The sequence below is a fragment of the Cucurbita maxima genome, unplaced genomic scaffold (assembly GCF_002738345.1).
Source record: "Cucurbita maxima cultivar Rimu unplaced genomic scaffold, Cmax_1.0 Cma_Scf00013, whole genome shotgun sequence".
NCBI lineage: Eukaryota > Viridiplantae > Streptophyta > Magnoliopsida > Cucurbitales > Cucurbitaceae > Cucurbita > Cucurbita maxima.
In genome coordinates, this window is record NW_019272029.1 from 1,144,938 (window position 1) to 1,169,845 (window position 24,908).

General features: G+C 36.7%; 1 protein-coding gene and 1 long non-coding RNA gene across 3 annotated transcripts in view; one reads left to right on the forward strand and one right to left on the reverse strand.

The window, feature by feature from the left end:
- The first annotated feature begins 1,273 nt into the window (after positions 1–1,273).
- LOC111488855 lies at positions 1,274–2,456 on the forward strand. Its single transcript, XR_002719283.1, has 2 exons — positions 1,274–1,876; positions 1,964–2,456. It is a non-coding gene; the product is annotated as an uncharacterized LOC111488855 (long non-coding RNA).
- A 3,465-nt stretch (positions 2,457–5,921) lies between these two features.
- Positions 5,922–24,908, reverse strand: part of LOC111488282 (protein SPIRRIG-like) — a 20,660-nt gene continuing 1,673 nt past the window's right edge. Inside the window, exons 2-19 of one of the 2 annotated variants that reach the window (XM_023135980.1) lie at positions 23,592–23,661; positions 23,352–23,437; positions 22,336–22,471; positions 22,196–22,252; positions 21,605–21,781; positions 19,754–19,945; positions 19,511–19,576; positions 17,978–18,092; positions 16,610–17,778; positions 15,755–16,451; positions 15,545–15,647; positions 14,328–15,442; positions 12,413–14,063; positions 9,242–12,286; positions 8,810–9,118; positions 8,339–8,645; positions 7,891–8,037; positions 5,922–7,690 (exon numbers count right to left, since the gene is read on the reverse strand). In XM_023135980.1, coding sequence (XP_022991748.1) covers positions 6,512–7,690; positions 7,891–8,037; positions 8,339–8,645; positions 8,810–9,118; positions 9,242–12,286; positions 12,413–14,063; positions 14,328–15,442; positions 15,545–15,647; positions 15,755–16,451; positions 16,610–17,778; positions 17,978–18,092; positions 19,511–19,576; positions 19,754–19,945; positions 21,605–21,781; positions 22,196–22,252; positions 22,336–22,471; positions 23,352–23,437; positions 23,592–23,661 — 10,621 coding nt within the window. In that variant the 3' untranslated portion in view covers positions 5,922–6,511. Of the gene's footprint in view, positions 7,691–7,890; positions 8,038–8,338; positions 8,646–8,809; positions 9,119–9,241; positions 12,287–12,412; positions 14,064–14,327; positions 15,443–15,544; positions 15,648–15,754; positions 16,452–16,609; positions 17,779–17,977; positions 18,093–19,510; positions 19,577–19,753; positions 19,946–21,604; positions 21,782–22,195; positions 22,253–22,335; positions 22,472–23,351; positions 23,438–23,591; positions 23,662–24,908 lie in introns of those variants that run through there. The other variant, XM_023135981.1, reaches the window with a different exon arrangement.

Sequence of the window (24,908 nt, forward strand, 5' to 3'; positions counted from 1 at the left end):
TTTTTTGTTTTGGAATTATATGTTTTTTTTTTTTTTTTTTTTTTTTTTTTTTTTTTTTTTTTTTTTTTTTTTTTTTTTTTTTACTTCTTAATATTTTCACTTTTTTTTAAATAATGTTTTTAAAGTTTAAAATAGAGTGTTTTTATGTAATTATTTCATTTATATATATATATATATATATATATATATGTTAAAAATTTATTTTCTCAATAATAATATTTATAAATTTGTATACAACTTCAGGTAATGGTAATATATATTTTTGTTCGATTTTTTTTTTAATTTAATTTTGTAATTTAAATCGTAATTTGAATGAGAAACTTAGAACATAATTTCACTGGTTTAAACAAATTTTATTTATAGATATAGAAAATATTATCTAGTAATAGAATACTCAATATACATAAAATATCGGTATCCACGTCAATAGATATAATTAAAATTTTTTTATAGAAACAAAAAATTAAGAAACATCGATTTCTTTCCCATATAATGAAATGCTCAACGAAATCTATATCTAATAGCCCACACTCTCAAATCTACTCTACGATAAAGAACTGAAGATAATGATCTAGAATTTCACATTCAACACTCTCCAACTTATTTATTTATCGAGATTTAGAAGTAGGGTGAGGTTTTGATCTTCCATGGCCTATGTCGTTATTATTCTTACCTGGTACTACACCACTTAATAGCTGAGATGGGGACTGCTTTCACGTTTGATACTCACCAACTATTTTTTTATTATCGAGATTTAGAAGTAGGGTGAGTGTCTAAAGCTCGGGCCAGAATTGTTAAGTGATCAAGTCGTGTAAAGTTGATCGAACGGTTTGAAGAAGAGTGGTGGTTGAATATAGATGGAAATGTGATGGTTTGTTTTGAATTTAAATTAGAGTTAGAAATTAGGGTTTAGAGAGTGATGTGATTGGACATGAAATGTTGTAGTCAAGGAAAACGAGAGGGGAAAGGGCAGCTGCATGAAATTGACAACTGAGGGTTTCATTCAAGGCATGCGTTGAAATTCCAAATTATTAAATATTTATTTGAAAATAAATAAATAAAATTTATTTATGTTTTTAAATATATATATCCTTATTAAATAATTATTTAAAATGTCATATTTGTAAATATTCAGTGTTTGGCTAGGGTTAGTTGGCGTGAACTGAAGCTATTAAAAAAATTAAAATAAATCCCACAACTCCTCTCTATAAATAGACCCAAGGGAGACCCCTCACTTTTCCATTTTCAACGCGTTTTGCAACAAACCCTCTTCCTTTTGTTTCCCTCTTTTTTTTTTGTTTCTGCTTTTCCCACTTTCCTTTCCCTCTCTTTTCTTCTGGTTCGTTCATCATCTGCCATCCATGGCCCTTTCCCTTTCAAATGCTACTTTTCCTCTAAAGATCGCCGGCTTTCGGTCGCTCTCCATTTCTTCTTCTTCTTCTCCTCCTGCATCCTTGAGAGTTGTGACTCTCGGCATAAGGAGGAGGATTTGTTCTTTCGCTTATTCTTTTACTTTTCGATTTTCTTTTCTTGGCACTCGATTCGATAACTGGCCTTGGCCTTGGCTTTGGCTCTGGATTGATTGCCTAAAGCATTCGTTGACTCTCTTTTCTTACTTTTGATTCTTACGAAAGTATCGATTTGAGTGCGTTGATTGAGCGATTGTGTTCGCGAGGGAAAAGGTGAAGCTGCCAGCATGATCTACCTATGGTCGGCTAGGTTAAGTGAAAAAGAGAAAAGTTAAAAGATAAAGAGATTGAAATGAATTTGCCTTTATTGCTAACCCTAGTTAGGTCATGCTCTGACAGCCTCACTCCTTCCTACTTCCGAACTGTGGTGAAATTTCTTATCTGCTCCATTTCCACGAGGATTATGGGTAAATTGCTAATGCTTTCATTTCGATTCGCTTTTTTCTTTCTATGTATGTGTCGTTTTATTGATTGAATCGAGTTATCCTTGTTAGGTGTGCGATTGCTACTTTTTGTCGTCTCTGCTTTTCATGTACACGAAGATAATGGGTGATGGTTCGCTTCGATTCGCTTTTGTTGTTAGTTTTATTATTGAATCGGTTATAGGCTTGTTGCTAGGCGTGCAATCGCAACTTTTATCCTCTCTGCTTTTCTCTTTATTTTATTGTTTGTTGCTTCTTTTTTGTTTGTTTGCTTGTTTTGTTTAGAGAGTTGAATTTCTTTCACTTTTGCTTTTATTTGCTGCCAAAGCATGCTTTTCCTGCCGGTGCTTGGTGGTGGGGAACCACCGTCCTGTTGCTCTGTTGTTTTTTGGCCTAATGTTTTTAAATGTGCTTTTGCTTGTACGGCTTTATGCTGTGGTTGGCTGACTCTCTTCATTTTTCTATTGGATCTAAATCATGTCTAGAGTTTCTCGTTAGGTTTCAGATTTGTTCAACTTTTCGCTGGGTCCAGCCGCTCTGTAGATTAACTCCTTGTTTTTCTTCACATTCCATGCAAGTTTCTGAGTGATATTATGACTGAGATCATATCCGTTTGTTTTTTCTATTCGAAATAACAAGTTCTTTTCCTTCTTAAAGTTGTTAAGGTTGGCCATGCTATCATGATTTCGGATAATAATGAGTTTGTACATTATCTCCGTTTCCATCTTTTTTATATGTTATAAGCACAGGTCAGTTGAAGTTGGTATGAGCTTTGCTTTTTAGATATTTCGTTTCCAATCAAGAGTCAAATTGGATTTATGACATGTTCGGGAATGGTTATTACTGGATTAAATCACATTTAGCATTTTCAAAATTAGTTTGAAAAAAAATATTAATTGAACGATTAGAAGTATGATTTTCTCAAACACGACATTAAATTTTAACGAATAGATATGAGTCCCATCAATTTCATGTGTGTAAGTATTGTTCATAACAATGTACATATGCTTTCCATAGTTTAGATTATAAATAATGAATTTATAGCATAAATTTTGTGTTTATTTGGTTGGATGAAAGTTCCACGTTTGCCAATTTAAAGAATGATTATGGGAATTTCTATTGGAATGAGACTTGAGGAAGTCTAAAACAAATTCATAAAGAGCTTATACTTAAAGGATAATATTATATTATTGTGTAGAGTTGTGTTCATTTAATATGGTATCAAAGCTATGTTTTAAACTTAGCTATGTCAATAAAACCTTCAAATGTCGAACAAAGAATTCCAATAGAAAAAGGAGTGAGGCTTCTCGAAGGTATAGTAAAAGATGATTAAGACTCCTTTTTACATTTGAAGAAAAAGGAATGAGGCTATTTGAAAGCATAGTAAAAAATGATACACTTGTACTTTTGTTTGAGGAGTGCGGTTGAATGAAAGTGGGCCACATTTTTTATAGATAAATTATCGGAATTAATTATCATGAAAGTTTGATGAGTGGTGTATTTTGATGAAATAAAGATCAAATTACGTATTTGTGAGTACTTTTTTTTTAGGAATTAATAGTCTTTTAATACTATATATATAGGGAGTATTTATTGGAGTAATAATTTATCCAAAACAGTAACGATGTCATAAACCCTAAACCCCAAGAATAGTAGAGGGAAAAGTGGATATGAAAGAGAGAGAGGGAGAGAAGAAAAGAAGTTCGAATTCCAAAGACAAAATGATGGCAAAAAAACAGCAATTATCATAAGAGTTGAAACCAGAGAGTGGTGCCCATTTTGAAGACAATCTCAACTGTTTTATGTGGTGTTCTTTATGCTTTCAATATCAAATCAGATTGTATAAGCTTTTGATCGTTTTGTTGATCCTGTTATAATTTAGGGCCCTGTTTTCTACTTTCTCCCACTCGTGTATGTCGGTGGGTATATAATTTGAAGTATCAACTCCAACTAATTTATGACTGAATGCATACTTTTAGGTTACTGTTGGAAGAAGGAGGAGCCCAGAGAAGGTTGGAACTGGTAAGAACAATTACACTTCATTTTGAATCCTTTGCCTGGAATTAAGTAATTTAAAAGCAGTTATGTCAAAATTTGTTAATTTGAATTAGTCAATATATCAGTTAATATTGGAAGGATATATCAAATATGTTAATATTTTCATATCTATGAGTTTAAGGATCTAGGTGAGCAATTAATTAATTAAAAATCAGTTTTTTAGTTTAATACTGGAGATTTCTTTTTATAAAAAAAATAAAATTACATGTGCCCTTTGGACACTTTATTACTTTATTTATTTATGTACTCTCTGACGTAATATAATAATAACAAAATCACTAAATTAATTTACGCCCAAAATTCCATCCCTTCCGAGCCCAACTACCTATTTATACCCCTTTTTCTCTTTTATACCCATGTCTCTCTCTCTCTCTCTCTCTCTCTCCCCGCCGTGTGCTCCGCCGTGCGCCACTAGCAGTTAAAGCTGCCAGCATGATCTGAATCTGAACTCTCCGCCGCCACCCGACAACGGTCCATCGGAATCGGATCATAGTGGTAGCTTCACCTGCTCATGGTATCACGATTCTCCTCTTAATTTTTTGTAACCCTAATTTTGAATTCAATTATTATTCTTTTTTCTGTTATTGTATTGAATTAATTCAGAAATTTAGATAGCCAATTTTAGAAATCTCAATTTGTTTTCAGAATTGGTATGGGTTTTGGGAATTTGTATCTTTCTTTCATCGGAAATTTTTACCCTAAAAAAAGTTGTAGCCAAATTTAGAAATTTTAAGAAAAATAAAGAAGAGATATATATGTTCATGTTAGGGTTTCCATTGGCACATGTCCAGAATGGGAGCGAGCCTTCGATCCAATGCGAAGTAAGGTAATAAACATTTTTTATTTTCATTTAATAATGCTGTTGAAATTGAATTAGAAAAGTTTTGATTGTAATTTAATGAAAATTTAAAGTATCAATAATTGTTACCTAATATTTTAAGATTAGTGATGGTGATGGAGATGTTTAACTAGTATTTTTTTAAAAATATCGATTCTTTTCTTAGTATTAGTTTTTTTTTTTTTTTTAATAATAGATTTTAGTTAAAAAAAATTAAAATATCAAGATTAAATTTAAGTTTTAAATCTTAAGCCTGTGAAATTATCTATTTGTTGTTTAAATTTTAGAAAAATAAATATTTTATTGTGTATTTTTATTTAGTCGTTAAATTTTTTATTCTAAACTAGATAGGTTGTATCAATTATAATCCATAACTTTGATTTTTACTTTAAATTTGGTAAACTGAATGAATTTTAACCGTGGATTTCAATAATTTGAATAAGTGATAAAGTTTTTGTTTCACTTTTTGAAATGTTTAGCTGGATGTAAATTGATATATTTATTCAAATATATTAGGATTAAAATTGATACAAACTTACCAAATTTATTGTAAAAAATGTTTTTTTTTCTTTTTTTCCCAGGTATATAAAATATATTATGATTATTTTTTAAAAAATTGAGAAACTAATTAAGAATTGAAATTAAAATTTAGAATAAAAAAAAATTAGAAAAAAAGAATAAGATCATGTTTTTGTAAGATCATGGCCATCTGCCAACAAAAGAATAAGATGAAACAATATAATAAAAAGTGTAAAAAGAGAAAGGGAAAAAGAAAAAGAAAAAGTTCGCTAACTCCATGCCCTCCAATATTCAATTAAAATTTTATAATACCAAAGTTATCATCCAAAATTTCCTTTCTTCTCTCTCCGATCAATTCTTCCATCATCTCTGGTAGAGTGGCAATTAAAAGGTTTTCAGAGTCAAGATAGGTATATAGATCTCTTTATTTATGTGTTGAATCCCGCTCTGATCATAACCACATTCTTCATGGGCCCTCTGGTTAGAGAAATCTATAATAGTCTGCCCACAACGATCGAATTGATTATCTTCGTGGAGAAGTGATGCATTTTTACTCATTTTTGGTCGGGTCGCGATTTCTACAGTAAAGACCATAGGCCATAGAATGTTATTTCAAAACTTGCATATTTGATGACAATTGATAAAAGAAACGGAGTGTTCCATTGCAGCATACCAAGAGAACTTGTAACCAAAACGCATACAATGAGGGCCATAACAGACCGACAATGCTGAGCCATATCAGGCTCACAGCCCACATCTCTCCTATATACACTTTCATAACAACATACTCATACCACCCTCACTCAATCAATACCTATTTACACCCAAAAACACCAAGGGCAAAATCTAACATTCTCGCTCAAAATCCGAGAACGCTCCTAAATTTCCCCCGAAAATACAACAAACCATGTCCAATCACACAATCCTACAGCCTGCTCCCAAATACACCACAACCTGCTTCATACTCTTCTTCATCAATTTCAGTATTAGCATTCATGCTATTATGTTCTTCATGTGGGATTTTTTCAGATTTTGCACGTGTTTCACCGCCTCGCCAGCCCTGCGGTCATTTTACATCTGACATTGTATTTGATCATGCAGACAAGGACGACAACGACAAGACCGTCGACAAGGTTGTCCAAGAAGAGTAGATCAAATATCAACTTGAAAAGTTTGAGATATTTTCACTATTCCTGATTGTCATTTCACTTCAGATTCAATGCAGCTGCTTTCAAGCTCTCACCTGGCAATGCCCATGAAACAACATGGCCACTGGAATCACCACTTAGTAACTGCTTCAAGTCACTTGTTAGGTGAAGCGCAGTCACTGGATGCTTGTGAAATTTCAGTACCTTGTGAAGAATCAATCGATACTCCGGTACCTTATTTTCGAGATTCAGACCAACCATGCTACTACCAGTAGATTTTACCTGAGAGGAGGCAGGATTGGAGTAATGAACCTTTTGCCACACCTTCACTGCACCACTCTGATGACCCGTTGCGTACCAATTTGTATTCATCCAATCAGAAAACGTACCGCTCGTTATTGAAAAAATGGAATCCGAGGGCAACTGGGACGTGTTAACCATTGCAAGGCAATCCCCATTGATGCTCCAAACTGCAAGCAGAATTCCAGCTGCAGTCACAACCTCCCCAGTTAAGTCATTGACAAAAATTGCGGAGACAGCAGTTGGGAACTTAGGAAGCTGCCTGACAAAAACCAGGGAGCTCAGATCCCATATAATGACAGTGCAATCATCTGATCCACTGGCGATCAGCATGTAAGGCTGACTAACGTAAAGGCATGTTATTTTTGCAGTGTGAGCAGAAAATGCCTTCTCCAACTGCAATTTTCTAACGAGACGGGGCGCGTGTTTGGTAATTCTCCAAACCCAAACCAGCCCATCATCGGCCCCTGTTACCAGAATACGGCCATCGTGACTAACCCCAGCACACTGAATTTGGTTACCCTCGTGAAGATTTTCATGGGTAGATAGGAGTCTGTCCTGATCATAGCTCAAAAATCTCAAGCTTCGGTCTGGGAATCCCCATGCAACATACTTGGTATATGATCTTGGTTTCAGCAACGTATTGGATCCGGCCACAAGAACTTTCTCATTTAAAGTGACAATCTGGGTTACACATGACAAACTCTTGCGAATTTCATGAGGGACAAGGAGATTAGAATGCTTGAGTGGATGAGGAAACTTTCTGTCACCCCGCCTTTTGACATGGGGCTTAAGGAAAAGTTGTTTGGGTGTCTGCCCAAAGTGATTAATCTGTGCTAAAATGGAGGCTTTCATTGCAGGATCAGTCACTGAATCTATATCCACGCTCCCCTCATATGTGTAATGGTAGAAAACATTAGTAGCTTCCTCTGCTGCCTGCCAAATGCAAAACATCCAACAGTTAAGAAATTTTCCTGTTAACAGAGGTGAAGATAAAGTGACATGCTCCACTGCTGAAGTGCAGTGTTGTAACACAGTTAAACTTTGAGACTGCTTAATAGTTCGATGTCGTTTTTACAAGAAAATTAAAAGACGACATAGATTGAAGAGCAAAGGCTCTCAACATCAAAACCCACCTTCCCTCTCTGTTTACATCCAAAGATGAGGTCTATCCAATGATGCAAATTTTCCGAAACGAAGTCAGACTCCAATGCTTCTCTATGTTTCCTGATGAACTCCTTAGCACTGCCATTGGCCCATGGAGGTAAGACAACGTCACCAACCTAGCAAAAAAACCATGTCTAATGATAAACAATGTGGTGGAGAAGGGATGATTCTTAAGATTGTAAAATAGTTGCTTAACACAGCAGTTGGTTTTGGTTCCGTTTTGTTTCTCCTTTACGCTGGAAGCATTTTGAATTAACAATTTATTGCTCCAACTCCTTCCCCATCATCACACACAGTCAAACCCCCACCAATCCAGTGATAAACTATAATATGTCAGCAACTTTTAAGGGTATGCCATAGAAGTAAGAAAAAAAGATATTAGATACGAAGAATAACAAATAAAAAAAGTGTAGAAACCTTTTCTCCAGATTGTTTCTCTCCCAAGTCAAGATTGAACCTATTTTCGAGGAACTCGGGCATGTAAAAGAATTCTGGAATGAGCTCCTTCACGTCTGATGTGTTTCCCTTTCCAGCTGCGCTTAACCAAGTATCTCTAATGCTGTTGAAAAGACGATCAGCATGATCAAACTGCCCTCCTTGAAGCTTTTGATTCTCTGCACTAAATGGTGGGAGCCGTAGCAGATAAAAGAGGACAATTCCAGCACTAGAATAATGAGAACCATAGTGAAATTTTGGAACCTCCGGATCATCCCAACTCTCATATCTGAAGGCGAAGTTAAAAAAAGTTACATGAACACCTGATGTAAAAACACATTATAGAGTACCATAATGTGAACGTAAAACAGTAAAAAAAAAAAAAAAATTATCTTCAAAGTAGATTGAACACAAATATGAGATGTTAAACATAGTAGCTATAAGAGGGTTGACCTTTTCTTAAACTCCTCTTCTCCCTCGGATGTCTGACAACCCATTGGTTTAGCAAGCATGCGAAATGTTTTTGGATTTGTCAAGTCCAAGTTTTCACTTTCATAATCAGCAAGGACCCAAGGGAACACCGGATACTGTGTAAGATCGCTGTATCCTCGTCCTGCCAAGGTATTGAGATGCATAAGATATTGAAAATTGCTTATTTCACCATTTTGCCACCGTTTAGAAAATGATTTGGCCATTATCTTAAAAAGACGACTGCCTTCGCTGCTCTCTTGTTTGGTTGTTCCAGAGATTGTAGTGTCCAACCTGAGAGAAGGATAAGTTCATGTCAGAAGTTTCAAATAAGAAGTGACTGTGCATTATAAGTACCAATAGACAAGGCAAAAGTTATAGCAATGGATGGATTAGATATTGATAGTTTATTCCTACATGCTGTTTCTAGGAAGATTGATGGCAACAAGATTTTTGAAGACTTCTTCTCTCTCCTTTTTGTGGAAGACCAGGAGATCATTGCATCCATCCATGCTGAATATTTCAACAGCAACTGGTCGCAGCTGATAATCTCGCTTCAAAATCTCGTGAACACTGTCGAGCTTCCACATACGCCAAGGATGAGGTAGATTACCGCTGCTGCCTACTTTCTCCTTTCCCCAAGCACCACCACTATAGGCCCATGCTCTTCCTCCAGACCATGACTTAACTGTACCTCCCCAAGACGACGTTGACTTGGACTGCAAATCCATATTTCCCATACAATCCTTCTTTACACCCAAAGCCTGATCAATAACCGACAGTTCATCTTCACATTCTTTCTCACAAATGCATCCAGAGTCATTGATGTAGAAATTCTCAATCACATACAGGCAAAGTTCACCAATCAGGAAGATACCATCATGTTTGTCGAGACCAATGACTCGCTCGCAGTTATAGCGAAATCGTATTTTTTCAAGAGGCTCCAAATATGGTCTGATAAGGTACTCACCATCATTATGTAATTCTTTTACATATTTATCATCGCTAACTTTTACCTCATCGATTTTGGTAGAAGATGATTGTCTAGGGGATCCTAGGTCAGATCTTCCTTGTATGCTCTCTGCTAGTGGAATAGAAACAGCACTAGACTTGGCGCCAAACTCAAGTGCAGAGTGAAGACTTGCATCATTTGCACTACTAGCTCTATCATCATTCCATCCATTTTTAACAGATGCTTCATCCCTGACATCATCTGATTCAAACAAAGGTTCTTCAAACAGGTCACTATCCGAATCATTCTGTTTGGCATTATCATTTAAAAGATGAAAATAGGGTTCTGTATCTCTATCAGAAGCATCAAGGCCATTTCCTCCTTTTATCAGCTCTGCTTCTTTCAGTTCAAACTTCCCATCAAGAGCATTTTGAATGGTATCTATCTTCAATTTACTACGCTCTAGTTTCTTGCGCATTCTATATGGACCCTCTATAGGACAGAGCTGCCATTCAGAATCTTCTTTCACAGAAGATATGGATATTGGAAATATACCGCGCTCATGAACAAGTTGCTGGAGATGACTTTTCCATTCACTCTCAGCATGGAGAACCCATCCATACTTATCCTGACGAAGTACTCTTAATTCGGTAGACATTGAGTTGCGAAGTAAGTCCAGAGCATACCTCCGCTCTTTAACTTGCTCCCAGTGTCTCATATCCAACTTAGAAATATCTCGAGATCTTCTCCCCATCTCCTTCTTACGTCGACCCTCTATTGCCTTTATCCTCACTCCAGGAAATTTTCCAGATCCAGAAATATACTGCCCCCACATTATAGCAGCACAGTTTTCCATTACTTTATTTACCATCGGTTCAGAGGTCTGAAGCCAGTCGAAGAAGTCAGACAAGTTTTCAGTCAGCAATTTGTCAAAGCCTCCATGTAAGACATCCGAAGACTGTCCAAAGTTTGATCTGGCCACGAGAAAATCCTCGAAGGCAGGCCGTCGATGCACCAGAAGATATCTGACAACATCAACTGCCATGTTCTGAACATATTGCCTGGAGTCACGAAGTAGAGTTATTAAATTGACACAAAGACAGCAATTTAGATCAGTATCAACATTGCTTGGGCAGAAGATAATTTTTCTGTGAGCAACTAATAACTGTAAGACGGTGCAGATGTCAATTCCAGAATCATCATGATATGATGAATTGAATGATCTTTTCTTGGGTTCCATTAGTAAGCCCAAGCTAGAAAGGAGACCATCTTCTCCAATTGAGGTCAAGAATGATGGGAGGAAGCAATACAATATCATTCGAGTGGTATTCTTCAAAATTGAATGTACATAAGCATCAAGTTGCTTGTTTCCTCTTGCAATAGATAAAAGACCTTTTCCAGAAGGAGATATTTCTATTCGACCATCCTTGTTTGACAGTTGCAACATAGAAAGCAAGAATTCAAGAGTTTTTAGCACACCAGCAGGTTGAGGAAAGGCACCCATATATACACGATCAACAATCATCCAGCAAAATGCATCTAAATTTGCAGACCAGCGAATTTTGTCCAGTTTTTTTTCATCTTCTTCATCATCCCGCAGAAGGCGCCTTTCAAGGAAGTTCATCAGTCTGCTAAGACACAAACCCTGAAAGACTAACATAGATTCTGTATCAACATATAAAGGAACATTTTCCAAGATGCTCTCTACGACTGGTGCTGCCTTAATCTGCTCGGTCAAAATATCTGAAAGAACTTCAGCCATAAAATCCAAGACTGCAGTAGCAGCAGCAGAACAAGGACCACCTCCATAACCAGAATCATCCATTTCAAGAAGTTGTGTAGGGCTAACTGAAAAGAAAGTATTTGCAGCTGGATGTCCTTGAGAAGTAAACTTCAGATCTGACGATGGATCAAATGCTACGGCTGATGCAAAAGATTCCACAGATGGTGGAGCAACTGAAGGAGGTTTTAATTCACTATTACTTGAACTCCCAAGCCAAGATGTCAATGCAATAACTGGAGATGATGAGTGTGTGAGAGGGACTCGATAATTAGATTTCTCTGATAGGATAGGAGAATCAATTAGATTTAGAGAAACAGAGCTATGAGAATCAATTGGTTGTGAGGGTTCCACAGCGTCTTTTCTTGTTCTGATGTTAAACTCGTTTGTACTGGACGTGACAGACTCCTGGTCAATATTTTCACCTTCTAAGCTCTCAGCAACTTGAAAATCGTGCTCTGCTTTTCTTGGCAGTTGAGGAGAAGGAATAGTATTATTCACCTCTTTATGACTAGACTCATTTTGTGGCGCAACAGTATCATCAGAGCTAGTACTTGCCTGCCCTTGAGGGAAACTTCCAACACTGATGGACGTTTTCACAGACAAATCTTGTTCCTGTGGCATGCTAGTGAAGGTGTTCTGTGAACTACTAGCATCATCACAATCATTAGAGTTCTTGTCCTCAGTCTTTAATGATAGCTCTTTAGCCATCTTCACAGCACAAGCAGCCCTGTAGGATGGTGATCAAGGAAAATCTAAGTCAGTAAAAACACCATTCAATGAGACTGTGCCTGGAACTTTTTAAACAAAAATGAAGCAAAGTAAGAGCAATTGAGAATGGTATCCAAAGACAAACCTGACACAAGAAAAGTAAAGGTCAACACAGCTTTCAAAAAAATCTGTTCGTCTGCAAACTGCAGAAAAAGGATGGCACATTTTTGCCAGATCAACCATAAACCTAAGGACAGAGGTTGCAGCAGCAGGGGCTGATGCCTGCCCACCCATTAGACGAGCAGCATACGTCTTATGCATCAGAGCTTCACCTTGAAGCTCTCCCGCATTGTCTGCATTCCCCTCTGCAAGTTCAGCTACAAGGCCAGCACTAGCCTGGGAAAGATTACCATTTTGGTGGGCAAGCATTGTCTGAACACTTAACCTATCAAACGTGGATTTTGCCATTGCAATTACAGGTTCCAGAAGATCCACAAATTTCAGTTCCATAAAACTTCCGTCACTTGGCATAAGGGCATGAAAGTCTAGCATCCGGACTTCAGGTAGTCTAGGATAAACTGGCTTTCCAAATATCAGGCAGAAAAGGATATAATATATATCAGGGGAATCATAGAAATTGGGAAGGACACGCACCAAACCTTGATAACCTCCACTTGTACGGAACTTAAGTGCAAACGTAGGTGAGGAGGTAAGACATACGCCAAGAAGTGTCATGATCCATCTCATGCTAGAAGGATGAGCAGCTTCATCAAGAAAATATGTTATCAACTTGGATGAAACAATTTTATGCCATTGCTCTAGCAGATCTTCTGATTTTATAGTCACTTGCAAATCAATAAGCATTTCTAACAACATATTTCTCACAATCACATGCTTTCCCATGGACTCCCGCAAAATTGGACGCTTTGATGTCAGTTGAGGTGGATCAAATGTCATGATCACAAACTTGACTACAAGCTCCAATTCAGAAACCAAAAAACCATCTTCTAAAATGACTCCAAGCAAGACAACTAATTTCTCCAACACAGGAACCTCAACATCCCCCCGCTGCAAAGTCACTAATAAATGCTGAACAAGGTTGATTCGGCGAAGAACTGTAAGGTTGTGGTTCCTGTACCGGTGCATCGAGACTAGATGCTCGAGAAAACCCAGGAGGGCAATTTGGATTGTGACGGGTGCTGTTACCCACAATGTCCAGTCAAGTAGGACATGCTCAACCATATCTGGATTTGACAATACAACACAATTTGAAGTTTCACCTGGTACTTCAGGATTTTCTAGCTCTGAAATATGACTATATGAATCTTTCAGAGCAGAAAAATCATCCAAGTCACCATGTGATCCGTTAGAGGAAACTTCATCACGCAATTTTGATAAACTAAGCTCATCATAACTGGTCTCCCGAAAAGAACTAATTGACAAGAAATTAGTGTGAACACTTTCCAACTTTTTTGGCTCCGCAAATGAAGCTTCACATGCTGCAATCTGGAAAAAGATTTCTAGTGACTGCATGTCAAACAGTGACATCCGTCGGTGCAGAAAAAGAGCCAGTAAATGATATCCTCTGTACGTTTGCATGTCTCTTACGTTCTGCGGATTTTGATGAAGTGCACATGCAAGTAATGTTAGGGCCATGTGCAGCATATCCCTTGTCTCAGAAGCTTCAACAAGGGCAAGGATAACAGTCATCCCACCAACCGGACGTATAGTGTTACCAATTATACATTGCTTACAAATAAAAACATCTCCATGAAGGCGTCCAAAACGGGGAATACCTGAAGAAAACATTCCAAAGAAAAAAAGAGTGAACATAATCCTTCAATAATGTAATATCTTCATCAATACAAGGCCCAATTACTTTCAGCACAAACCACAGTTAAATTTCAACTTAAATGTAAAACTTATGTTCATCAACTTGGTTTCTTACCCACAAAAATCTTGCAACGATGTTATTACAAAACCCAACTGCTTTCAGAATAATCCATAGCAAAAATTTGAACTTGAATGCAAAACTTAGTTTGTCTAACTTTGTTTCTTACCCCCAATAGGAGAAGCAGCAGCCGACATGGGATCTACTAGATTGAGCATAGATAAAACTCCTGATGCTCGCATCGCTTCGCCTGATGTTCCATCAAATGCGAATATTAATTTCTTTCCTGAGAGCTGTAAGGAAAGATTCCCTAGTCTCTCCATATCCCAAACTATCCCACTACCATCTCCCCTTGTATCCCCCAACTTGTTTGCGCCCTCATGCTTCTGCATATTGTGGGTCAAAGCTAAGTCAGCATCTAATGAATCTAAAATAGCCATGGTGCCACCACCGCAAGCCTGGTTTGGCACAAAACGCAAAAGATCTGTGTCTTGGAAAATCCCTCTATATCCTCTACCAAGTATGTACATGAAACATATGCAACCTGGAGTAAGCACTTCTTCGAAAAGATAGCAGGAGCGGAGCTTCCAATGCATGTCACTAACTTTAGCACACGCAACAGGGGTACCAATGTTGACCTGTAAAGGTTTTCCGACAGGAGAGGGTGCATAGCCCAGTTTCCCAGTGTGTTTCAGCTTTCCATTAAGATACACATAAGCAATACTAGCTTGGAATAGTCCAGCTAGAGCATTTGGTTTGCTGTGAACAACTGCAAGGTGATGCCATCTGCCTTCCTCAAGCTCAATACCAGAAAATGATAGTGAGGAAGAGTTGCTAGTGGCAAGGGTTAGAATACCATCCTCCTGCAGATAAAGCTCGGCATAAAATGTATTGTCGCTGTTTGCAGCACCAACAGAAAATATACGGAGAATTTGCTGCTCCTGGGGATGAGCACTTTTGGAAGTCAATCTCTTTGACGAGCCTACTTTTGAGAGTTCAAACTCTTTTCCTTGAGATTTAAGGAAATTGTTGAATTGAAACCAGCAAACGAAAGAGTAACCAGCAGCTGGAGGCCATGATCTTTCTCCAAGAGATACTTGAATAGAGGCATGCCCAATCTTACTCATATCCATCTCTATAAATGGTGCCATAGCAAGACTCTCTGATGCCATATCTTCCATATGAGCCAACCTTTCCATCATGTCAATAAGAATATGACCCGACTTCAGAATTCTCAATTGGAGAACAAATCTAATTAGCATTTGAAGATCTGACGCAGATAACCTATCACGAGGAAACAGAAATTACTCACAATAGAAAAACTGAACAAATACTAAACTGAATTAGTCGTATAATATGAAAAAGTAACGTGTCATAAATTTCAACCTATATGCCCCAAGAACTTCCACTATCTTCAGTGTATATGCAAGTAATGGAGATGATCCCAATAGGAAAGGACGAATTGTCTCCAATAGAAGTTCCACGCAGCCTTAACATTCCAGAAAAAGAAAAAAAACAAAAACAAAAACAAAGTCAGACTGCAAGAACATAAACTAGGTCTGATTAATTAAAAAGGCCAGTATGATTAATGCACACCTACTGAGGTGAGATTCTCCTTATTAAAGGGGCCAGCACGAGCAAGCTTTTCAATGATGCCAAGAACTTCCAACTGTACCTTGGGAGTAAAGAGCAATAGCAAACGGATGAGAACCCTAATAGCACCAGCATTGTATACACGTTCTTTATTAGGATGAAAGGAACCCGATGGAGTTATTAAGTTAAAACTGGATGAATTGTTCTCCATAGAACTTGATGATGGAGCATCTTCTAATTTGAAGTATGGTGGTAGAACCATCTCAAGAGAAACTTCCAACAGTAACTGTATGACTTTCCTTTCGAACTCCACACATATCAGGCCAGACTCAGACAGAAGATCACTAAATGTTTGAGACAAAATAACTGTGTGCAGTTTTGTCCTGTTCAAAGCATTATCATGCACTCCAGCTGTCGCAACACGCATTAAGTACTTAAATACCTTGATTCGATCCTCAACTGGACACTGATATGAGTCACCTCCTCTTTGAAAACTATGAAGTGTAGTAAGCAAAAGAGAAAACCCAGTCACTTCACCAAAGATCCTCTGTGCAGAATTATTAACTCCCAGAATGCGCCACAAGGTCCCCATTGTTTCACATTTTGCCTCACTATGTAGCCCATATTGAGATCCTGAAATGCTGGTGACCATTCCACTTTTCAGAATTTCAACAATGGCACTTAATTCTTCGGGATGAGCCTGGTAAGAAGAAAGGAAAAAAATCAAATTTTGTAATATAAACACACTCGTTTAGGCAATATTAACTAACTTTGTAAATAATTTATACATGAAAAGCGAGGAATGAGATTTATGTCCAAATGGCCATTCATTACGACACCATTTTAAGAAGATAGTACCTGCGCAGTATCTTCTATGATCAAACACGACAACAGCCTGAGAACCCCTTGACGATGTATATTAGATACTAGAAATGGAAGGACAATGGCCACACCATTAGATGATCGAAATGACATTTGACTGACTTCAGCTTTCTTCAGTAAGGAGACGATACAATCCCATGCAACAGTAGCAGTACTCTGAACTTCAAAAATAGGGAACTTCCCAGAGACACCAGACTCCAACAACTTGGGTGAAGCAAGAATTGTGTCCTTATTGTCCAAATGCTTCTTGAAGCTGCTGTTGCTGGATGGTTGGGGAAAGTTACCAACACGCTGGTCAGGACCCTGAAAAAACTTGTGCTGCTTCAAATCATCCAACAAAACCTCCAGCACACCAACTTCTCGCAGGACCTTCTTATAATGATGGTCAAATGACAACAGTTTTACAAAAAAGGAAAGTATGGTGTGCTTTAATTCCGACATTATTGGCTGCTGCAACAAACAACACAGTGAAAGCAATTCCTGATCGGGTACACAATTCACAACAGTGACAGCATATTCAAGAATTTTTAAAATAATCTCTTGCAATGATGAAGGAAAACCAGCCATATTCAGGATGAGAAGTGGAACGGTTCGTAACTGCTGGCACAACTTGTAATTTTCCAAATGACTAGAAAATATTCTGAACATTCTATTTAAAACTTCGGCCTGCAATTCTCTGTTATCTGCCTTCAGGAAAATATCTTGCAACATTTGAACAGCTTCTAGATCTTTTACTTTATTATTGCCTTCCTCCCAAAGATCATCAGTAATCCGATCAGACGAGGATGTTTTGCTTCTGCTATGGTCAGTGCTTCTGGAATGAGTAGATTTAGATCTTTTTCCGGTAGATGAACACTCAGATTCCTGCGGACCAGTTTGGGCTAGATTTACCAGAGCATCAAGCAACCTTGACAATGTAGGGGAAAGTTGCAGGGAAGAGGCATCTCGTTCCATATAATCTTGCTTTTCTTTATCACTTATTTGGGATACATATGCAGCTTGAATGTGATCATGTGGTGGACTAGATTTTATAGACTGAGAAGCTGGACCCGTTGGCAATGTAGAAAGAGTCAATGCAAACTGGACAAGAAAGTGATAACCGTGAGCATTGCGTATATCCTCCCTGAGATTTATACCACTGGCCTCTGCAAGTTAAAATTGCAACAAAAGCAGCAGTTAAAAGTATTAAACGTACACTAGCTATAGTAATTAAAATTGCCAAAGATTTAGAAGAAATGTTTTTATTAAGACAAATCTTTGTGACATTAATATCACGGATGCATCAAACCTATCAGGCTGGTTACTAAATTGGTCGAGTTAATGATCAAAAGACAAGTTACTTACCAGGCCTATGTGACAATCTCACGCACTCAAGTAGCAAGTCCACTATCCCCATAGTATAAGCAGAGTCACCACAGTTAGGATTGTAATCCTTCACTGCCATTAAAAGAATTTTTATCTGCACAAAGAATCACCATAATGACAATCACATGCTTCTGATAAACTAGAAAATTTAAGCAGATGGAATGAAAGGTAAACAACAAAGCATACAACTAGGCCAAAGAATCCAAGAGGGCAATGGTTCTTCCCAAAAGTCCTGTCTCCACCATTTTCGCACAGGGAGGACCTCATTGTTTTGACTTCCATATCCATAGGAATCAAGAAAAAAACAATAGTACGTCTTTGGGCTTATAATTAGTGCGAAGATGTGAGGATTGCGTTGCATTTTAATGCATTCATCATGGAATTTTAGAACAGGACTTGTTCAAGTAGGTTGTAAATTTATTTTATATTTAACCATCATCTTTTATTGTCAAAAGTTGGGGTATTTTTGTGTAAGTTTCTGCACTCAGTTTTGGCCAGACTACTTTTTGGGAAGACACTTCTCCATACTACAGATGGAACAGTGTGGGGGTAGAATTGTGGATGCCCTCCCCATACCCAATTTTGTGGAAAAATATATAATGTCGTCCCGACCCTATTCCCGATTTGGGGAAGCTGGGGTTATTCAATATTAAATTTTAAAATAAATACACTAAAACTATATATATTTTTTATTAAAAAAAAAATAGGCATCCAAATAGTTTACTAATCTATATAATTAAACTATATAAATTATTTAATATTTTAAATTTATAACTCAATAAAGAAGGTTATAAACATAGATTAATGATTTAAAAAATCAAGAATCATGGATCACGGGCGGGGACCCTGTCCTTAAAAAGAAAAGGAAAAATCTTCCCCTCATCCCTGACACTAACTACATTTTGAACGGAGACTCCACGAGGTCACTTGAAGCCTTCTTGTGGTCTCTACTTTAGAGGAAATATATATATATATATATATATATTGATATATATATACTCTCGCCATTACCAATTCTTAAAGAAAAAAACCTAGAGAAAACGTCTTTTTTTCTCCAAGATAGTCCACCATGAAAAAACCAAACAAAATCTATTAGCCTATAATAGTTATCCATCACCTCATGCCTAATTCACGTTGTTCTACTGGAAATCTCAAGGCAATTTTTCCAACAACCCATCGTTCTTTCTTATACAATTCATGGCCAAGCCACCATAAGACGAAGTTATAGAAACTTCATTCACTCGACCACGTGTTCCAAATCCCATTACCACTGCCAAGGAAAATTTTAGCTGCTCCTCACTTTCATTTACCCCTATTCTTGAAGTTGGACTCGTGTCCTTTATTAGGATCAGATACAATGCTCAAGAAAATGGTTAGGATCCTACATCTTACAAACATGTGCAAAAAAAATGAGGATTTTTTCTGGCGACAAAGAAAGATTTACATATTTCAATGACTTCAAGTGCTAATATTCAAGAATTAAAATGTCTGTATATCATGCAAAATACATACCAAGTGATGTTTGCGTATATATTTGGCAGTACTTCCACTGTCATTGACCAGAAGAAGATTAGAAATCTGAAAAGTTCATCAGAAAGAAGAAAAGGCACATCTGAATATAATATCTAAACAATGAGAAAAATGCATGTGAGAAGCTAGACTTCCACAAATAAAATTAAAAAAAAAATCCATAAAAAATATACTGTAATGAATAACATTAACATAAAAGATGCAAGCAATATTCAATTAGCTTACCTGCATAGCATGTCTATGAAGTTGAATATTGTGCAGTGGAACAAGACCCTCCTTATACAGAGAGAAGGCTATCAAAGACCCATTTACAACCATCTGAAAAAGCATCTGAAGGGAATCGTCCTCGATCAAACTCTGGGCACCTGATGGATGGGTGGCTAGTGCCTTCATGATATGAACAACACTACCCTCGACCTACATGAGAAACATGAAAATAGGTAAGATCATCAAAAGCATAAGCCAAAATGAAGCAGGAAGCAAAGAAATATAAAATTTTACACCGGAACATAAAGTGCATGTTTTTTCTTTTAAACCAGAAACGAGAATTTTTCATAGATATAATGAAAGAGATTAATGTTCAAAAGATACAGAACTCTACAAAGGAATGAAAAGAAACACCGAGAAGGATTACAAAGGATATAAATAACAATCCAAATAAAACGATGTCCTCTTCATCAAAGAACCAAAAACAATAATCCAACCAAAACAACGAAATAGAAGCCAAGACCACTGAGTCCTGAACAAAATAAACAGGAGGGAGGAGCCATGGGAAATGGAAGAACATTGATCTTCGAAGCTGAAAAGAAAGCCTAAAACAACCAGAATATACTGACCAAAAACTGAAACCTATAGAAGCATAATCAAATTTTGAAAAGGAGAGCCAACTCAAAAATGCCCAACCGCAAAAGGCTACAAGCCCCAAAAATCTTCCAAAAAATGGCTTCATTAAATCATGTTCTCCCTCCGAATGCTTGCAGTTCCACAAAGATTGATCATCCTCCCATAAAACTCATTAAGAATAATAGTAAGGCACAGAATAAGGAACTCTCCAGCAACGTGATCCAAAAGAAAAAGAAATCTCAAAACTCAGAACAAAAACTTTGATGCCCTTAAAGTATCTACTAATTGAGCATCCTTTAGACGAAAGAGAGGAAGAAAAATAAGTAAGAATTCCTGGATACCTTTCAAAGTGGGGACTGTCCATGGCGACAGACATGCAAGCTTGAATAGCTCAGAATGGGATAAAAAATGGGAGATTAAATTAAATAGCCAACTCTTGTCTCTAGATTTTTCTACCATATTGCAATCTAGAACGAAAGAAATGACAGCAGAAACAGACGGTAGAAATGTGGTGGGCCATAAGGACCTAAAAGCTACAGCGATTAGTTTTTCCAGGTTCTTTATAGAGGTGGAAGGTTTCTACCTTACAGGACTGATTGAAGTCCAATCCCTACCACGAATAGTTCTTGGCTTCAGAGGCCTTGAAGAAGAGAAAATGTGGAGGGTTGTGAAGGAGTTTGAGATCCTCTAAAGTATCAAGCCTTGATGGTTATTCAGTGAGTCCTTTAAAATTGAAGAAACCCCAAGAAGATAAGTTGCTACTTTGGGAGTAGATACTTTTAAGTGGATAACTTGCACCCTAGAAGAGGACCTGATTGGGAATATCGGCTATCATTTCCTTTCATATGGAGGACGTGCTTTCTCCCCCTTCCTTTTGTATTTCCTTTCATATGGGAGGACGTGCTTTCTCCCCCTTCCTTTTGTATTTCCTTCTCGTCCAATAAATAGTTTCTTATCCCAAATGAGTAATATCAACATCAAGATGTCAGAAGAGGGAAATGCTAAACACAACTATGAAATTTTTTTAACTTCCAATATCTTTCAGATTAAAAATCTAACAATCACCAAATACCAAATATATATCAAGAAAACAGTTTTGGATGTTCTAAGCTGAAATAAAAATGAAAAAAAGAGGGAAAAAAATGATACATCATTATATCAGGTTCAACTGCTCATACACAAGCACATGGCCAAAAAAAAAAATAATAAAAAAGAAAAAAAATTAGAAGTTACCTCAAGCCGGCGTCCTTGTCCACCACGACCATTGTGATCTTCACCTAAGACTGATTTTTCTTCATAACTAGCTGTCCTTTCCCTCTGATTGGCTTCATCAGGATCCAGGAGGGCATTGAGAATATGAATTAGACAGCAGAATATACCCGAATCAAGAAGGGATTGCTTGTCAATAGGCTGCAAAAGATTGTCTGAAAAGTAAGATTCTAAAGAAGGACTCTGCACTGCTTGGTTTAATAGCATAAACGAAACAGCCATAAAATTCCACAGCTCTTTATTTCATGAAAGTAATATTGTCATGAAAGGAAAATATGGCTGCATACTTGTCCACCAAATATCTTTGCCTGAATATGTTTGTTACTTCAATTATATTACATAAGTTTTCTTCATATGTCAATTAAGATTGATACTTTATCAACAATGGGAAAGAAAACAAATTCAGAGAAAAGATCAGAGACTGAAGTACTCAATAGGACAGCAATACACACTGACACTAGAATGAATGATAAGAGATAAATAGATCACATTAATTTTCATGTAAAATAAAGATGCTGAACTTAAATAGAATCTCCCAAAGTTTAAGGAATATACCCCAGATATAAGGACTTCAACTGCAGTTAACAGATTTGCACCTGGACAAATAACATCCTGCAAAGAAGTTATGACTTAAGTTTGACTGAATAGTATGTTTAATTGGTAATTTGGATGCAGCAAATCGCTGTAGAGCAAACCTCGGCAACTTCTGTAAAATACTTTAGTACTTTTACTACATCCAAAGACCTTGTTTTACTGCTGATTTTTAGCTTCTCAATATCTGTAACAAATGCTCTTCCCACAACAAAAGAGAATATATGTGTTTCGACTATCCTGTAGTGCATCAAAACCCTCAAAGTCAGTCATAAACTCGAAAGAAAGAAGACTATATGTCATTAAAGAAACGTTTAAGCCAGACACCAACGCTCATGACACTCTGTCATACAATAACATAAACTAGACTACCATTAAACTTAGAATTTGGGCTTTTCAAATATCAGGTAAATGTAATATATCAAAGAAATTGATCCCATACTCAAATCGCTTAATTGATTGTCTCCTCAATTCAATATCAAAATTCCACAAGTTGACCCTATATAGTCAAAGTGAAATCTCCTAATAATAAATCCGAAGTCTAAGACAAGACAATAATCTCAGATAATCACCATAAATAAATTTGAAAATTTTTAACCAAATACTTTAAGCTTTTGGGATTAAGAAGACTGATTCCATCATGTACCATCTAAACGCTAAAAGAATCTCAAACCTCTTTCACCAAGTTCTGTCAGTTCAGGTTGATGAACCATTTGTTATTACATTCTTATATCCAAGACATGCATGAACCCGACATAACTTTCAATTGCGACTCCAGCCATGGATTTTGGAATATATAATCATTTGTGGTGGTTTAGTTTTATGCATAAATTTCAAATATGACTGGTTCTTAGACGAAAAAAAAATATAAAATAATTTTTTTTTTTTTTCTTATAGAGGTGCCAAGGCAGTTCTAATATCATTATCACCAAATAAAGCAGGTTACAAATAAGAGCTACAGGTTCATTATATCAAACAAAAAAGTATAATATATAGACTCTCATTGACGAGTATTTAAATTGGATACAGAGGAACAACGAAAAAAGATTTATCAATCAAAATACCAGCGCAAAAAGAAATATTCAACGTCAAGAGAGCAAGGCAGGAGTGGTAGTCATACAAAGTAACTAATTGAGCTACATTAGCATGTTGCTTCACTAATCTACAAAAAGTATCCACAGTCATATTCAAGGCTGCCTCTTTGTCCTGCATGGTTGATGAAGAAAGGGTAGCAATATCAGTTGTCTATCACAGCCAATACATTATCTTGTGGGTGGGTGCATATGAGTCGGGTTTCGGGGGGCAGAGAGGAGAACAAATAACATAAAAAGACCAATTAATTAGTACAGTCGTCAGTCACCTTTTCAGAGCTGGATGACCGAAATTCTTCCCAACAACGCTTGAAGTCCAATTCCAGTTCATGTCTGCTTCTGCTTAAAAATAAAAGGTACCATCAATACTAGAATGTATTGACAAATTCAATTAGCACAATTAAAAAAGTATTAACAGAAGCCATAGACCCTTTTTCTAACCCATTTAGATTAGCTAACCGAAGTGCAAGTGAAAAGCACTGATAACTCCCCCAAAATATCCGAAGTCCCAAAGTTAAACGCAAACTTGACCTCAAAATATATGGGGGGAAGAAAGCAAGCATAAGTCACAACATATACCATTAGAACTGGAGCAACCAACCAAAAATGACACCTATCCTCTAAAACTATCTCCACCGAAAAATACAAACAAATACTTACACTAATTAAAATTCCTTTACATACATCAATTCTTCTGCTGTGCACGAATAAGGCAAAAACCTCAACTTCTTAGACATCCAATTAGACATCTCAAACAACAAAGTGCACCGTCTACGAGAAATTGCCTTAAAACCCAATGGTTTGGAGGCAAAGAATGACAGCACCGGTTTTTTGGCATAACACTATACATCTATAACCTCTTACACTAACTAAAATAGAAAGGGAATCACAAATTTCATCTGAATATTAACCAAAGTCAAATGATAGGCTTCTAAAACCTAAAGAGGAAGAAGTACTTAATGCTCCATGAAGCTCGTTCAAAACAAGAAGTAAACTCACAATACCTCTACCCCGGTAATGGTTGGAGAATAAAAATCACAATGCTGCCACAGGAGGGTTAAACAACCAGGACATAGCTAACGATCACACACCAAACGCCTTTTAGAACATTTCTAATGGGTAGAAATCAAAGTTGCTAGAAATAATAATAGTTTGTTGACTCCTAAGAAACCATGTTCTATTGACCAACATTTCTTTTATCAAACTCAGCATTATCAGTCCATGACACTTGTTTTCAATTTTAACAAACATGAGCTTCTACCCCAATTCTAACACTGTGATCTTACTGTAATAAAAGGACAAAACAAGTGATTCTTGCACATGATTTTCATTTTTCAGAAAATTTTGCATGCACAGTGTTAAATGATGCACAAATCCACCGCATCCATTTTGATGTAAGCTAAGTTTCCATATAACTTCTTCCCATCCTGTTTAGCCTAACGATTGAAGTTAGTATTGCTAGCATAATACAAGTGAGAGCTCCAAAGTTTGTGATTGGTTCAAATGCTTTAAGTAAGCTTTGAGTTTATCACCTAGCATGTTTGTGGACTTTTTTTTTTATCTTTTTTTTTTTTTTTTTTTTTAAA